The 17,240-nt window shown below is 39.2% G+C and overlaps 1 protein-coding gene across 1 annotated transcript in view; it reads right to left on the reverse strand.

Annotated features, from left to right (window-relative positions):
- The window catches only part of LEMD3 (LEM domain containing 3), a 65,276-nt gene that overhangs the window by 47,666 nt on the left and 370 nt on the right, over positions 1-17,240 (reverse strand). The window contains exon 2 of the mRNA XM_029953992.1: positions 15,997-17,240. This exon is cut by the window's right edge and continues 69 nt beyond it. Coding sequence (XP_029809852.1) covers positions 15,997-17,240 — 1,244 coding nt within the window. The remainder of the gene's footprint in view (positions 1-15,996) is intronic.

Here is a 17,240-nt window from a genome sequence, read left to right on the forward strand (position 1 = left end):
CTTTAATTTCCCTTGCCTTTGAGGATGTGTCGAGTAGGAGATTGCTGCGGTGGAGGTCTAGGAGGTTTTTTCCTACTATCTCCTTGAGTGTTTTGATGGTTTCCTGTCTCACATTCAGGTCCTTCAGCCATTTTGAGTTTATTTTTGTGTATGGTGTAAGAGAGTGGTCTAGTTTTATTCTTCTACATGTTGCTGTCCTGTTCTCCCAGCACCACCTGCTAAAGAGGCAGTCTTTTTTCCATCGGATACTCTTTCCAAACAAATTCTAAAATATAACCAGTATATATAATTTCCTTATAGCAAGTTTTAACACCAATGGCTCTCCATTATTTTTTTCATATTTATTAATTTTTGAGAGACAGAAGAGACAGAGTACAAGTGGGGACAGGGCAGACAGAGGGAGACATAGAATCCAAAACAGGCTCCAGGATGTGGTCTGTCAGCACAGAGCCCAATACGGGGCCCTAACTCACAAGACGTGAGATCATGACCTGAGCTGAAGTCAGATGCTTAACTGACTGAGCCACCCGGGAGCCCCAGTGGTTCTCCACTTTTTAAGTAAAAGGACCTCTTCACTTATATCAAAATGTTCAGATCCCCACAATAGTAATTTTAATATTCACTTTTAAGAAAATATGACAGGATTCTACCAAGAATAGTATTTTGTACTCTAACCACAGCAATACTGGTACACAGTTGAAAACAATACACAATATGACAGGAACAAATCATTTGTTAGATCCTCAGACAACACTTTGTAATAGGTACAGTCCCCAAAACACTCTCAGCCCGTAAGTTAAGAACTACTGACCTAAATTCTAGATGAAAAATGTAGGCAACCCAACTACTATACATATTAAGAAAGAGGATGATTTAGAGGTGGGGCTAAGCCCTGTTCCCATATTGGCTCAATTCTCACTAAAGATAATCACATTATCAAATGTTATCATAAAGTCATACGATTTTCCTATCAGAATTCTACAATGCTGTGAATTTAGTCAAAGGGCTTTCCTAACATCTGGCTAAAAGCAGCTGAACGGAGAGAATAACAGGAGCTGAAGTGTGGTGAAGGCGCGGGCGTGTGAAAGAGGAGTGCAGCAGAGTACAATGGTTAGAGGGTGAGCTCTCAGGCCACACTGCTGGGGCTCAACCCAGCACATAACCAATTAGCTCCTTCTCTGAACTATCACCTTGGATAGTCATTACCCTAATCCTCCATTACAGAGTCCTCAGCTGTAAAATGTTAAAACTGCTTAAGAACACTAAACGTTTATACTTGTCAAGCACCCAATACATGGACCTACTATTTTATTATAGGGCATTATGCTATTAAGTCACAAAAAGACGAATACTGTATGATCTCACTTATATGTGGAATCTAAAAAACAGAACTCATAGGTATGAAGAACATACTGGTGGTTGCAAGAGGCAGAAATGGGGATTCATTTGGATGGGGGTATAAAACAAGTTAAGGTGGTCAAAAGATACAAACTTCCAGTTATAAAAAGATTATTAAAGTCCTAGAGATGTAACGTACGGCATGGTGACTGTAGTTAACTTCACTATCCTGTATATTTGAAAGCTGTCAAGACAATAGATCTTAAAACTTCTCATCACAAGAAAAAAGAACTGTAACTTATATATGGTGATGGATGTTAATTAATTAAATTTACTGTGGTAATCATCTTGCAATATATACATTTACAAAATCATTATGCTGTACAGCTAAAACTAATATCACGCTGTAGGTCTATTACCTCTCAATTTAAAAAAAGGAAGAGACTTGAGGTATTGACCACTTGATGTTTCGCCAAGATTATAGAAAAACAGCAGGAAGTTTAGGCCAGTATAAGAACAAGAATTAAGAGATGGAAAAGGATAAGAAAACATAAAAAGCCAAAAATAAATCTGCTTCCTAATTCAACTCCTACAGAACATAACCAACTGCACTGAGGACTCCAAAGTTAAACCAACACTATATAAGTGCTAAAACAGGATACAATTTTAAATAAGCTTCTAAGGACTAGCTCGGAAACTTAAACTTAAAATAAAAGTGCAGTTAAGGGGTGCCTGGGTGGCTCAGTTGGTTAAGCGGCTGACTTAAGTTCAGGTCATATCTCACAGTTCAGGAGTTGGAGCCCCATGTCGGGCTCTGTGCTGAGAGCTCAGAGGCTGGAGCCTGTTTAAGATGCTATGTCTCCCTCTCTCTGCCACTCTCCCACTCTGTCTCTCTCTTAAAAATAAATATTAAAAAAAATTTTTTTTAAAGCAACAGTCTAGTTAAACATTTCCCAGTCCAAGCAAGTATCTTACACATGATCTGGAAGACACCCATTCAAAAATTAAGGACTGGGGTGCCTGGGTGGTTCAGTTGGTTAAGCGTCCGGCTTCAGCTCACGTCAGATCTCACGGTTCATGGGTTCGAGCCCCGCGTCGGTCTCTGTGCTGACTGCTAGCTCAGAGCCTGGAGCCTGCTTCAGATTCTGTATCTCCCTCTCTTTCTGAGCCTCCCCTGCTCGCACTCTCTCTCTCTCTCTCTCTCAAAGATATATAAAAAGCATTAAAAAAAAATTTTTTTTTAAATTAAGGACTGCCCATTTTCCCTTTTGGAAGCAAATCGCTGGACTTTGTGAGCAAACGTTCTCTAGTAATCTGAACGTAATTCAAAGAATTTATTCAAATTCATTAGGAGGTGTTGCTAAGTATAAACCTACCATAAAATAGCACCTTGTAAAAGAATTGAGGTAACTTTTACAATTCAAAGAGCATGATGAACAAGAGCACCCCAAAATCTTTCTCCAAAAGGAACATACTGAAACCCTTAAAATTTTTCTCATTCCAACAAAAGCTTTATTAGTCATTCTGTTTTCATTTTCCTAAATAGAAGCAAACTTTCCCCTTATTTCCCAGGACAGTCATGTACCAGAATCAAAAGGCCACCCGTCCCTCCTACATGTCTAGTTTGAAAAGCTATACAAAGCAGTTTACAATAGGAACTGGTGAAAACAATATAAAGAAATATTCCCAAAAAGAAATGAGTTAAGAATTTAGGGGATACCATTTCTACTAAGCTAAGAAGTCCTTTATACCACTTTATACCTTTATACTATCAAGCATGGCCATTTATCTAGGGCAGGTGAGTGAGAGAGATTTAATTCTGCCACTGCTCAGCTATTTCTAATTCACTATAGTGACTTAAGATTTAATTACTCCATATTTGTATTATATTTCTATTAGACAGCTCTGGTCTAAACAAATCACATCTTTGGTACAGTTTCAAATGCAAAATGGGATGAAAATTTCATTACGTGCTTTATATCAATTATCTAGGAGACTGAAGATCCTAATGAACTTTAAATTCCTTATAATTTAAGCAGCATGATTTTAATATACTGTTTATCAAATTCGTTTCATTATTTTACACTCCCCAATCTCTTGATTACCCCCATTCAGTCTACTACTGCCTATTCCCAGGGACGCACCTTACTTCCCCACTCAGCAATACTAGTCCTCATGGCATCTCACAAACCAGCTGAAGAACAGCATGCGACAGGCCATCCTTCTCTCCCAGCTGCACACTCAGTCTGTTCATCAGATAATATTAACAGAGCTTACCCTAAGACCCATCCACACTCCCAAGAAATGTTTTTCTATCTCACATGCACTACTATATTTTGGATTAGAGCAACATAACCCATTTCTGACTCTCTGCTCAGCAAATCAAGCTTCTAGTGGTCAACAAGACTAAAATCTAATTTCAAATTGTACTTCATAACCTATTAAATTAACATAACCACAAAAATAAGAACATTCCTTTTCAGTACCCAGAGATAAAGCACTAATTAGGTAACATAAAAAGATGACTCCTTTTATCTGCTCGGACAGCTTGAGATGAAGATTGAAAAATAGTGATAAGGATTATAAATGTAATGGACTCTTCTATTACTTATTAACATCACTGACAAGACATGTCATATACAGCGCTGACCATGTGTTGTTTGATTAGACTACTATAGCCAGGAAATTCTAACTTAATGTATTAAAAATATACAGTTTTGTATCACTTCAAATTTCTCCAAAGCATTTCCATAAACATTATCACATAAGTTCCCTAGAAAAGTCACTGGTGAGAAGTAAAATTGATTTTACTATCCCCTAATTTGATAGATGGCAAAAACCAAGGCCCAGAGGTTATGAGTGAGCCTCCTGCCCGAATAAAGTTAGTAGGTGAGAAAAGATGCATAAAAAAATCCAGTGCTGCCTAGTGGTTTAGATTGTGGACCCTGAAGTCAGACCATGGGTTCAAATACTAGCCCCAGAACTTAGCAGTGGGAGGATCCTGGGCAAGTCACTTGTAACTGTATTCCCTCTACATTTCCATTTTCTCATGGAGGTAATTCTAGTAGTTCCGCTCATAAAAATTAAGATGAAGTGCTTTTATGTACAAAGTTCTCAATAAATGCTTTTATCATTTAAGGCTTTAAAATCTGAAAGAAGGAACATTTGGAGATGACACGTTTTAAAAACAAAACAAGGCTTTTTGTCATAAGCATAAGAATACTTCAAGAACATCTTGAATTATAATCATAAACACTTCATATTGATAAAACATTTCCATTTTTAGCAAATTCATTCTTGATGTCTCCTCCTTCTTTACTTTATAAAGTACTTCTAAAAACCTGCAAGAAATGAAACTATTTCTTTGTATACTAGTACACATTGTGGTAAACTCTCCCATAGGGCATATTCAAATTTGCAGAAAATAATAATTTTTTAATTTGAGAGAGAGAGAGAGAGAGAGGGAGAGAGAGAGAGAGAGAATGCAAGCAGGGGAGAGAGGCAGAGGGAGAGAGACAAAGAGAATATCCCAAGCAGGCTCTATGCTCCGCACAGAACCCAACATAGGGCTCAATTCCATGACCATGGGATCATGACCTGAGCTAAAATCAAGAGTCAGACATTCAACCTACTGAACCACCCAGGTGCCCTCAGAAAATAATTTTTAAAGTTATGTTTCCTAAATCACAATATAAAAATCTTAAACAGTGTTGCATGGTAACCATATCTCAATTCTGGAGGATAGCTACTGCATAAATATTCAGGAGAAAGAAGAGAATGCCACCACCATGTGGGAGAAAGGGAGACAGTATGTCTGAGAGAAGAGTTTCACTCCTATAATTCCAGAAACTATATACTCATCTTCTGGTATTATTTGGCACATAGTAGGCACTCAATAATTTGAGTGTGTGAATGGATGAACAGGAGAAACTGAATTCTGCTTCAAGTAAACTAAACCAAACAAGAAAACTTTGATACCATGGGAGGTACCCTTATAAACCTACAAAGTCATTAATAAAGCTGACCAAGGGTCTAAGCCATAACCCAGGGATTAGAAGAAATAGTCTAAGATTTCCCCTCTCCTAATTAATCTCAATGATCCTCTCTATAAGTAAAGTTGAAAATTTCTATCTAGGTGAATTCCTACAGAGCTTCCTTTATAAGTGTAAAGTGCTTCCAGAAATTAGCCACAATCAGCAAATTCCTTTTGTACATATATACATATAAAAGGAGTCTCTAACTGCAAAACAAAATTAATGTTGTGCTATGTGTTAAAATGCTCATTATTCCTAAAGCCATTTTTTTTCTATTCATGTCACGTTCAAGGCAGGAAGTAATTGTTTCATCATTCAATTAGTTCAGACAGCTGAACTAAACCCTTGCATAGTTTTGCACTCAAGCCTTGTTTCTAAATGTTAGCTTGCCATTTGATATTATTTTAAGCAAAAAGCTGTGGACATAGAGCAATAAATCAGCTACCCCCAAAAAAAGATGTAGTATGATTTGAAATCTATACCTCTAGAACAAAGAAAAAAATCAAGACACCATAAAATTAATACATTATGTCTTCCACATGATAAATCTGGTTTTTTTGTTTTGCTTTGAGAAAGAGAGCACTCATGAGCAAGGAGGGGAGAGAAACAGAGGGAGAGAAAGAGAAATAGAGAATATCAAGCAGGCTCCACACTCAGTGCGGGGCCTGACACAAGGCTTAATCCCATGACCTTGGTCATGATCTGAGCAGAAATCGAGTCGGATGTTCAATCGACTGAGCTACCCAGGCACCCCAGTATAAAATTTTATAATCCTTTTAAAGAGTTAATTTTCTTAGAAAAAAATTTTCAAAGGAATGATGTCAAACATGTAAAATTTAATTATGTCAAATAAACATTAAAACCTAAACACTTTCTTCCTGGTCAACACTTGTTTAAAAATTATTTTGACAGTGTTGTTACTAAAGAATATTAATTAAATCAAATTTAAAAAAAACTCTCACTTGTAAGTTGTATCTGGGTGGCTCAGACAGCTAACTGTCAGACTCTTGACATTGGCGCAGGTCATGATGGCAGGGTCGTGTGCTCAAACCTCACGCTGGGCTCTGTGATAGGTGTGGAGCCTCCTTAAGGTTCTCTTTCCCTTGGGCACCTATGTAGCTCAGTGGGTTAAGCATCCCACTCTTGATTTTGGCTCAGATCATGATCTCATGATTTTTTGAGTTCTTCATGAGTTCGAGCCCCAGCACTGAGCTCGATGCCAACCTCTCAGAGCCTGCTTGGAATATCCATTCCCCTTCTGTCTGCCTCTCCCCCCAACTCACACATGCACTCTCTTTCTCTCAAAATAAATAAACTTAAAAAAAAAAAAAAAGATCATCCGCCATTTGTACACGCTCTCTGTCTCAAAGAAACATAAATAAAACTATCGCTTCCGGTTAAAGCATGCATTATTAAAACCACAAAAGTCAAGGTTACTGCTCAAATACACTGCTACCTGTTTACTTTTAAATCTTTTAAAAATAAAATCTGAGTACAGAAGTCAAGATCTAAAGTTATCAGACAATAATTGTCATTAACAATTTTCACAGTTAGATTAGGCTAACAACTAAAAAATTGTTACTTTTAGTATACAATAAATACAGATTAAAATAAAGATATATCATCATAATCTTCATAAAGAAATTACTACTACCACTTATTTACAATAAATTTGGGAGACAATTTCCAATACTTTAAGGTATACTTCATTTATAGACTACTTATAAACTAGATGAACTCTCTCTTTGTACTGTTATAAATCTCCTTGCAGTAAGGTTCCTTTTATTTATATAAAATATTTTTCAGATAGGTCAAGTTAATATAAAATAACAAACAAGAAGAAGCTAGTTTTAAAACTTTACTTTTCTATTGATTAATCATGAAAATACCTGACTTTTAAAAGTAACCCTGGGGCACCTGGGTGGCTCAGTCAGTTAAGCGCCTGACTTCAGCCCAGGTCATGATGTCACGGTTTGTGGGTTCAAGCCCGGTGTCAGGCTCTGTGCAGATAGCTCAGAGCCTGAGGCCTGTTTCAGATTCTGTGTCTCCTTCTCTCTCTGCCCCTCCCACACTCATGCTCTGTTTCTCTCTGTATCAATAATAAATAAAAAAAAAAAATTTTTAATAAATTTTTAAAAAAAGTAACTGAAATTACAGAATGGATCATTTCCACTAAAAGAAACATAAAGAAAAAAACACATACAAAGTTTATTTAAAAGGGGCAAAAATGCAAGAACAAATGTGCTATATTTAAAGGTCTTTACATCTTGCAAATGGAACAATGGAAAACATTTTTGAAAGTACTAAAGCAAAATCATAGGACCCCTTTACCCAACAGTTTTGAAACTCTGCATATCTTCTAAAAATTAGAAATAGCATATTTCCTAGTTTTACATACACTATAGTTTGCATTTTACTACAGCAGACTGACCTCATATACCAATGAATTAACGAATTAACCTAAAGTAAGAATAAATAGTCCCACACAAGATTCCTAATTGTTAAGTGAGTACAAATTTGTACTTTCTTGTCCTAAAGTTAAGATTTCATAGATTATTCCTGGCCTTTCTAGGATTTCATGCATTAATCTGCTTCACCCATCCATATCTTTTCATAGTTTTCTAGATAACAATAATGGTAGAGAACATTTACACAGTCCTTATGTACTTACACATGCTAAAAGGCAATCGAGCAGAGTGGTGAAGACACACCATCTGAATCCAAACACTGCCTCAGCACTTACTAGCCACATGACCCTGGGCAAACTCAACTTCGCCCAATATCAGTTTCCTCATCTACAAAACAGGACAAATACCTGCCTTATGAAGACTAAGTAACAATTAAAATTGTTCAGCATAGTGCCCGGCACCAAACGCTACATAGGGTCAGCTGCTATCATTATTACTATGTCTCACGTACTGTGCCAAGTACTTTACATGCCTTATTCCACTTAATTCTCACTTAATTCTCTTTTACAGATGAGGACATTGAGGATCACAGTGGTTCAGCAATTTGCCTTTAACAGAAAAGCTAATTAGTACAAGAGCCAGCATTCGAACCCAGGTCAGCCTCCTTAATCCAAGCCCTGATATCTATGCCCATTTTCCTCAAACTAGATTCCCTGGATATACTCGTGGGGAATTCACATGTTTTCGCTCTGATGATTTTTATTTTAAGTTATTCTAGAGATAATTTTCAAATGAAAGACATTTTTTTCACAGAGTAGATTTTATTTAAATCATCCAGCTGGGATATGCAAAGCACTGGTGCTCCCAGGAATATTCTTAGAGGCCTAGATATTTTTTTCTTCCTTACATTTAAAGTTTTTCAAAGTTGACTATTTTGTAACACTCAGCTTCCATTCTTCAAGAATGAGGAAACAGGAGCGCTTGGGTGGCTCAGTCGCTTAAGCGTCTGACTTCAGCTCAGGTCAGGATCTCAGGGCTCATGAGTTCGAGCCTAACATTGGGCTCTGTGCTGACAGCTCAGAGCCTGGAGCCTGCTCCGGATTCTGTGTCTCCCTCTCTCTCTCTGTTCCTCCCCTGCTCATGCTCTGTCTCTCTCCAAAATAAATAAACATTAAAGAAATTTTTTAAAAAAATGAGGAAAACAACTATTTTTCAAAAATCCTTACACCTATTTCATTATAGATACCAAGTTTTAAACCAAGTGGCTAGTGTAATTACATGAAAAAGTAAAAATACATTTTAAAAAACTATGGTACCTTTCTGTAATGCTTCATCTTGGCTTTATAAGAAAACTTATTAAAAAAAATAAGTATTAGGGGACGCCTGGGTGACTGAGTCAGTTGAGCGTCCAACTTCGGCTCAGGTCACGATCTCATAGTTTGTGGGTTTGAGCCCCGCATCCAGCTCTGTGCTGACAGCTCAGAGCCTGGAGCCTGCTTCGGATTCTGTGTCTCCCTCTCTGCTCATGCTGTCTGTCTCTCTCTCTCTCAAAAGTAAACACTAAAAAACAATTTTTTAATAAAAAAATTAGTATTAAAAAGGTATCTATTCCTCTAATAAACAGTACTAGTACCCTCAGCACCAGTCTCTCTCATCTTTAATACAATTATATAACTACAATAACCTACAGGATATTTCTAGTTGAACAATTCAAAAAATAAGTCCCCCAAGAACTTATTTTCTCTATACTACTTTCCCCCAAAAAAGATCCCTCTTCAACATCTCCAATCCACTGGTCAATAGTATCAGTATTCTCTCTGTCATCTACGCTCATAAACTCAGAATAATCTTTGACTCCTCTCCTTTATTCTCTGGATCCAAACAGTCACAAAGTATGATATGACCTTCTTCAAATCACAGACCCTACTCCACCCCCACATGATTAGCCTCCTCAGGGGTTCACCACTCCGTGTGTGCAGAGAGTGCCTATCACCCCTGCTCTCCACCCTACCGTTCCATTACCTGTACCACCCGCTGTTTAGCCTCCTGATGTTAGCCCTCTGCTTTAAAACCTCCGTGGACTCCCACTGCTCAACCCACAGAATCAAGTCCAAATTTGGAATCAGAACTTTTGACCATCTGAGACTAATAAACCAGCTCACTGTGAATTCACTACCCCCCGCTTTTACAAAAGTGTGGCACTGATCATCTAATATCCAGTATAGTTCTTCACCATTTTCTGTCACTATTTGTGGAGTGGAGGCTTTTGCAAGAATGAGATTTCTTCTGCATCCTTCCCAGTACTGTGTATTAAGTTAGATACTGAATAGGTAACAAATTACTGAGTTACATGATGAGTTAATCAGGGCCTATAAAATCTGATATGTGATCATTCTCAATAAGTATTCAATGAGGAATGAACTTGTGCCACGATACTAATGTGACTTGGGTCTACTAAGCAATTCCCCTATGCCAGGCAACAACACTAAAAACTTCACATACTTCACCTCACGTAATGCTTAAAGGCACCCTGAGACAGTATTATCTTCATTTTTAATATGAGGCAACTGAGTATCTTCTAATAAAGTCACAAAGCAGGTATAAGAGAGAAATGAGATTCAAACTCAGAGCTGAATGTAAAGCCTATGCCCTTTGCCAGTATCGTCAATTCATCCTACAGAAACGTTCCCTAAAGTAGCTGTGATCTAACTGGCACAATGAACATACAAAATATAATGCTCTATAATAAATGCCTTGAAGGATACATTAGATCTCATTTGAGCAGAATTTGAGTTTACCCAAACATGAGGGTAAAGAAGACAGGAGTCAAAGAAAATATCCAGAGATGACACTTTTAAGAATGAATAGCAGTGAAGAGAGAAAGAAACAACCTTCCTAAAGAAGGGAATAATGTACAAAGGCATAAAGGCACAAAATTTCATGACATATTCAGTGAACCCCCAGTAGTATCCAGAAAGTTCTAGTTTTCCAGAAAGTAAAATATTGGTAAGAGGAACTGGTAGGAAATGAAGCTAGCAAAAGCATAATCAGATCATGAACAGTTTAGCCAAAGTATTTAGATTTTATCCAATAAAGAAGGTAAAGCCATTGAGTAATTTTAAGCAAGAGAGTGAATCATTATTGCATTTGTTTTAAATATTTTGCTCTGGTATTGAAAACAGACTGAAGAGCTACAGCATAGAAGCCTGTTAGAAGACTACTTAAACAATTCAGGCAATAGACTAACTTAGAGCAACAGTGATGGAGAGAAAAAGATTCAAAAGATATGTAAGAGGTAGAACTACTGGACTTAGTAACCAATAGGATCAATGTTTGAGGTTTGGTAGGATCCTGAAGGAAAGGAAGGAATCTAGGTAAATTCAAAGTTCCTAGCTGCGTCCTGGCTGGAGAGAAGTGCCATGAACTGAAACAGGGGACAGAATGAGAGAAACAAGAGGAAAGGAAAACCGATGCGTACACAGAATGGGTACTTCTGGAACATCCAGAAAAATAAAACTGACCAAAAAAGCAAATAGGTAAGTCTAGATGTCAGGAGAGAACATTTAAGTGAATATATAAAATGAGCAAGGTGGATGAAAGGGCCTAGGGAAACTGCACAAAAGGACAGAGACAAAGACAAGAGTTCCAGAGACCACCAATATTTAAAACACAGACAGAGAAGAGTAAATGAAAGCTGGGAGAGAGTAGCGTTTCATGAAGAAGAGACAAACATAAGAACTTCAACGCCTCTCTAGGATTTGGCCATTGAGTTAACAGGTGACTGGAAGTGGAGATTCAGAGGAATGGACGGTAAACAAAGCTACCGGAGACAGGGGCTGAGTCAACGGCAGGGGCGAAAAGATATCAATCTTTGCTGAGAAGAGAGGAACAGCTAGAGGAGAACAGAGGGTTAAAGAACAACATTTTCAGGGTGGCAGAGATTTTTAGCGTTTTTATAGGATGAGAAAGGGACAAGTGGAGAGTGATTTTTTTAAATTATGCTTTGTACTTAAACTTAGTCTAAAGTTACCTGGAATACCAGGTTAAATGAAAAGACATGGTGCAGACTATGTATATAGTATGATATCACTTAAGATAAAATTCAGACTCCTTTCCATGGCCCTCAAGACCTTCAGGTCCTTTACAACTGGCCCTTGCCTACTTCTGACCTCATCATACGCCATTCTCATTCATTAAACCCTAGCAACAGTGGCCATTCTATTCTGATGCTTCAACTTGCCAAGCTGGTTCTTGCCCCGAGAGTGTTGCACTGACTGTTATTTCTTCCTGGAATGCTTTTCTCCCGGTCAACAGCTAGTCCCTTCCAGTCATTCACAATTTAATTCAAACATCACAGCTTTGAGAGGCCTACTTACCTGTATATAATATTGCATATCTGTCTATTCCAGGTGAAGTTACTACTATTAACTTGTATTAGCAATCATCACCCTCTCAAATTCTTATTTACTATCCATCTTCCCCCCTAGAATGCTTAAAATACTGCTTGGCACATAGTAGGCATTCTATTGTTGAATGTAAATGTACACAAACACATATATATATATGAATGTAAGTATTCACATGAAAAGCATTAAGAAAGTTTTGAAAGCCATTATTTGAACTTCTTTATACCAAGGGTAAGTGGAAGACTAGAAGGAGATATATATATTATATCTATTCCTTTTTTTTTGCTTCATAGACTTCTATTCAAATTTTCTAAATCATGTATTTTTCAAAAATCAGTCTTTTATAACTGAAAAACAATTTTTAAACAATGACCATATGCATCTAAGATAGTCCATCTATTCTGCATTTCCATTTTCTTTTGCTGGGTTGTCATGATCTAATCTCACTGCAGACTGATCCTTGGAGTTGTTTTGGTAGAACAGTTCAAAGTTAGAATCTTAAACCTTAGAATTACAGAGAACTTGGATATCATCTAGTCCAGCTCCCTCATTTTACAGATGAGAAGAGACTCATAGTGATTTAATTAATAAAAGTAATTTAATAAAGCTAGGGTATTGATAAAAAATTTTCAAAGACCAAATGATTAATAACTATTTAAAAGGCTAATCTATGTTGTACATAATTTAAAAGACAACTAATAAAAGCTTACTAAAGCTTACTATCATACATAACCTACAATCTTCTAATGAAATTATTACTCAAAGTAAAACTATTTCCTCAAGTACACTATTTGACCAATGAACCCTATGGTTAAGCATTGGTTAACCATTATACTCATGACAAAAGACTCAAAACACATAAATATAGGGAGTGAAAATTATTCACCATTAGGTGTACAAACTAACTGAATTAGCAGGCACTTCTTTCTACTAGGGTATATGCTAAGTCAAATATATAATACATTTAAGGATTCCTTAACTTTGATTCAAATTTCTGTACCAATGTCTACAGTGTGTTTTTAATGAAATTTAATAAAAATTAAATGTTGAATAAACACTACTAAATAACATTACAGAAATGACTTTGCTTTACATACATACTATAACTTACCAGGAATACAACCAATTTCACCTAAAGTTTTGAATAATACCACTTTATGGTTGTTTAATAAACTATCTCATTTGATCCTCTTAACATTCCCATAAACAGCAGAAATTATTACTCCCATTTAATATAGACCTTGACTAAAGTCATTTGGACAAGTCCTAGAACCTAGGTCCTGAACCTCTTAATCATTACATTTACCATTCATTAAAATAAAAAACATTTTATAATTTCTTTTCTGTCACACTGGTGAAGGTGAGGGAGCTTCTAAAACCCTAGCAGTCCTATTCTTTTCTATGCCGTTTGAAATTTTAATACCTAAGGAAATATTATTCATTTATCTTAACAGATGTGACAGTCACTGAACTGAGAATTGTGCTCATCAGTAATTCTTTATGAAATCCTACCAATATTCAATCATTTCCTTAATCCTAATAAAAGTACTCTCTTATTTAGAAGCTCTCTACAAACAGTATCCAACGTAGTGTTAAGAATATGGACTTTAGGGGCGCCTGGGTGGCTCAGTCGGTTAAGCATCTGGCTTCGGTTCAGGTCACGATCTCACGGTTCGTGCGTTTGAGCCCCGCGACGGGCTCTGTGCTGACAGCTACCTCAGAGCCTGGAGCCTGCTTCAGATTCTGTATCTCCTTCTCTCTCTCTGACCCTCCCCTGCGTGTACTGTCTCTCTCTGTCTCTCAAAAATAAATTTAAAAACATTAAAAAATTTAAAAAAAAAAAGAATATGGACTTTAAAAGTTGAAAACAAAATCTGAAGGGCGCCTGGGTGGCTCATTAAGTTAAGCATATGACTCTTGATTTCAGTTCAGGTCATGATTTTCCATTTCATGGGTTCAAACCCCACATCAAGCTCTGCGTTGATGGTGCAGAGAATCCTCCTTGGGATTCTCTCTTTCTCTCTGCCCCTCCCACCCATGCTCTCTCTCCCTCAAAATATATAAATAAACTTATAAAATTAAATTTATTTTAAAAAATATGAAGCCAAACCTTAAGCCTATCACACACTCACTCACCAGTCAGCCATGGGTACATTTCTTAACTTCCTTGCCTCATTGTCCTCATCTATAAAATGAGGATAACACCGTCTGCATCTGTGATGTGTTGGGAAGATTCAATGAGATAGTAGGCATAAAGCATTCAGAAAAGGGCCAGGTAATACAGTTAGCTATTAGAGAAATACATACAAATAGGTAGTGCTGATAAACTCATTTAATTTATATGAGCTTGATTAATTTAACTCCTGATATGACCTATTTCTTTTTTTCCCAAATTATCTGAGACAGGAGTCAATATATTACTCTTGTTCCCAGGGCACCAGTTAAAGTGAGTGCTGGGTTTCAGTCCTCTTCTAACCCCTCTTATTAAGCAATATAGTAATAATCTGTTATTTGATTATCTTAGAAATGGCTATCCCCAAATCAAAGGTTACACTATTTTTGACTCCTACTCTTTTTAAATCTGCTAACGCCATCATTCACTATTTTGAAACAAACAAACAAAAAAATAGTAAGCCTGATTTTATAAATACAAATCATGATAAAGTGACTTGTTAGATTAAAGGAGCAGTGTTCAGGGGGACAGGGCCCTAACATTGAGAAATTATATATTCAGCAGTCCATCGCACACATTTACTTTCCCTCTTTTAATCTGCGTAGGAATCATTCGAATCAATATGAGCATCATTTTACAATTAGGAAAGGGAAGCTCAAACTCCTGCTCACTCCCCCTGCCTCAGGATGCTCTAACCACTCAAACCCACAGGAAGGCTTTTGCTCAACTCAAGGCCTTTCCTGTGATCTCTGCCCAGGAAGCTCTCCTGTCTCCCTCCAACGCTGTCTCCTCCTGCTTCAGGTCTCACCTCAAACAGTAGCTACCTCGCCATCTCTAGATAGCACATATCAGTTACTCATCCTTATTGCCTTCACAGAACACACAAAACGATCTGTATTTATCTTCTTGTGTTGAAGAACATATGCTCTGACTTATCACTGCTGTGTCCTAAGTGCTGGCTTAATGAATGAATGAACACACCACCCTGCCTACAGTCCTTGAGCAGGTAAATGGCAGGGCCTAGAAACCAATACCAGATCAATCTCACTGCAAATTCCGCGCTGCCTCACCACTACTGTTTCCACTGGTGGGAAGGGAAACGCTCTGGGCTCAGCAGTCAATTTAGAATTGTGTCTTCCTACTTTCTATATTCATTCACTTTAAGGAAATCACAGAATCACCTAAATGTATAACATCATACTACAAAATATTTAACCGGAATTTCAAGAGATTTCACATTACCTTGCAGAATCACAACACAATTTGAAAAGCCATTGCATCAAAACTGTTCATTGGCATCTGCACACGTGGTTATTTAAGGCTAAGAGAATTTAAGACCCACACGGAAATGCATCGTACTAACAAGCTGGCAATATCCTGTTCTTTTAGAAGAGGTTCTGAATTTCCCAACACATTATACAGAAAAATTTTTAAACCAGTCACGGAATTCTCATTCTGATCATGGTAATGTTCTTTCTTAAAGAGAGATGGCCCAAATGCACTCGATCTGCTACGTGTCACTATTAATACATGTTCTTAAAGGCAGAAGCCGCCTCGTGGAAAATGCCCGAATGTGATTAGAGCAGACCACTAGCAACACCCCCTTTGTTACCTTACCCACAGGGTTTAATACTTACTGCTGAGTCCTCCGTCCTCGGATACTCCTGTCCCTCTCATTCCTAAGTAAGTCAGTCCCAATATTAGGAAAAATAAGCAGGCAGCAGTTAAGAGAAACATCGACAAGTAGTGGGCACTGAAACCCCCTGTAGGGGACACCTCCTCCCGTTTAAACTGCTGAAGAAGCTCCTCCTCCGGTTCAGAAAGCTTCGTTTTGTTGTATGCGTTTTTCAGGTAGGTGTGATTGGAGCCCGTATGATTGGAGTGATTGATCCTGAGTGAACCGGAGGCAGCCACCGCTGCACCGGGAGGGAGGCTGTTGGGAAAAATCCTCGGCGAGTCCACACTGAAGGCCCCGCCGCCGATATGATTATTGGTCTTCAGGAGGGAGCCTGTGGATGAATCCAAGGTTGAGTCCATGTCGGTCAGGGGCGAGGCCAGGAGAGGGGCCAGTTTCTTAGCGGTGACACGGTACCTAGGAATGGGGCAGGAGTCCGGGGAATCACACCCTCCTCCCGGCTCGGCCGCCGCCGCCGCCGCCGCCGCCGACTCTTCGAGGTTTCGGCTCCTGTCTAGACTCCCCGCAGCCGCCGCCCTGTCATTCATCGGGATTCCTCCCCCTCCCTGAACTGAGGTCTCCAGCCGGCCGCCGGCAGCTTTAGCAGTCAGCGAAGAGAGAGGCTTACTATGGCTCCGTCTGGGCCGATGCCGGGAAAGGGAGTCGTCCTTTAATACCTGTCTGCTGGAAGCCACGTCGCCGTCCCCCTCTTCCTCCGAGTCCGAATAGTTCTCCCGGCAGCTGTACGGGAGCAGCCGGCTGCCATTCACCGGCCGGCTCGCCCACAGCGGCTCCTCGGCCTCTGGGTCCCTGTCCTCTCCGTCGTCCCCCTCCTCCTCCTCGTCCTCCGCGGCGGCATCTCTCCCCGACGGGGTCTGCAGCTCCGGAGCCGCCAGCCGCCGGGCCCCCCACCACGAGTGGGGCTTCCTTCGCTCGGCCGAGTTGCTGTTAGTCACCTCGCTGGCGGCCAGGGGCGCCGACGGCGGTTTGAGCCCGCGGTGCTGGAGCGAAGCCCGGTCTTTCCTCCCGCCGCCGCCGCCGCCGCCGCCGCCGCCGCCGCCGGCCTGGTCCCGGGGACTGGCCTCCACGTCCGATTCGTCCGAGCTGAAGCCCAGCAGCACTTTGCTGCCAGCCGTGGGGGCGGCCGAGGCGCCCCCGGGCCCTCCCACGGGGCTCTCCGGGCCGGAGGCCGACACTCGGCCCAGC

The sequence above is a fragment of the Suricata suricatta genome, chromosome 10, assembly GCF_006229205.1.
Source record: "Suricata suricatta isolate VVHF042 chromosome 10, meerkat_22Aug2017_6uvM2_HiC, whole genome shotgun sequence".
Taxonomy (NCBI): Eukaryota; Metazoa; Chordata; class Mammalia; order Carnivora; family Herpestidae; genus Suricata; species Suricata suricatta.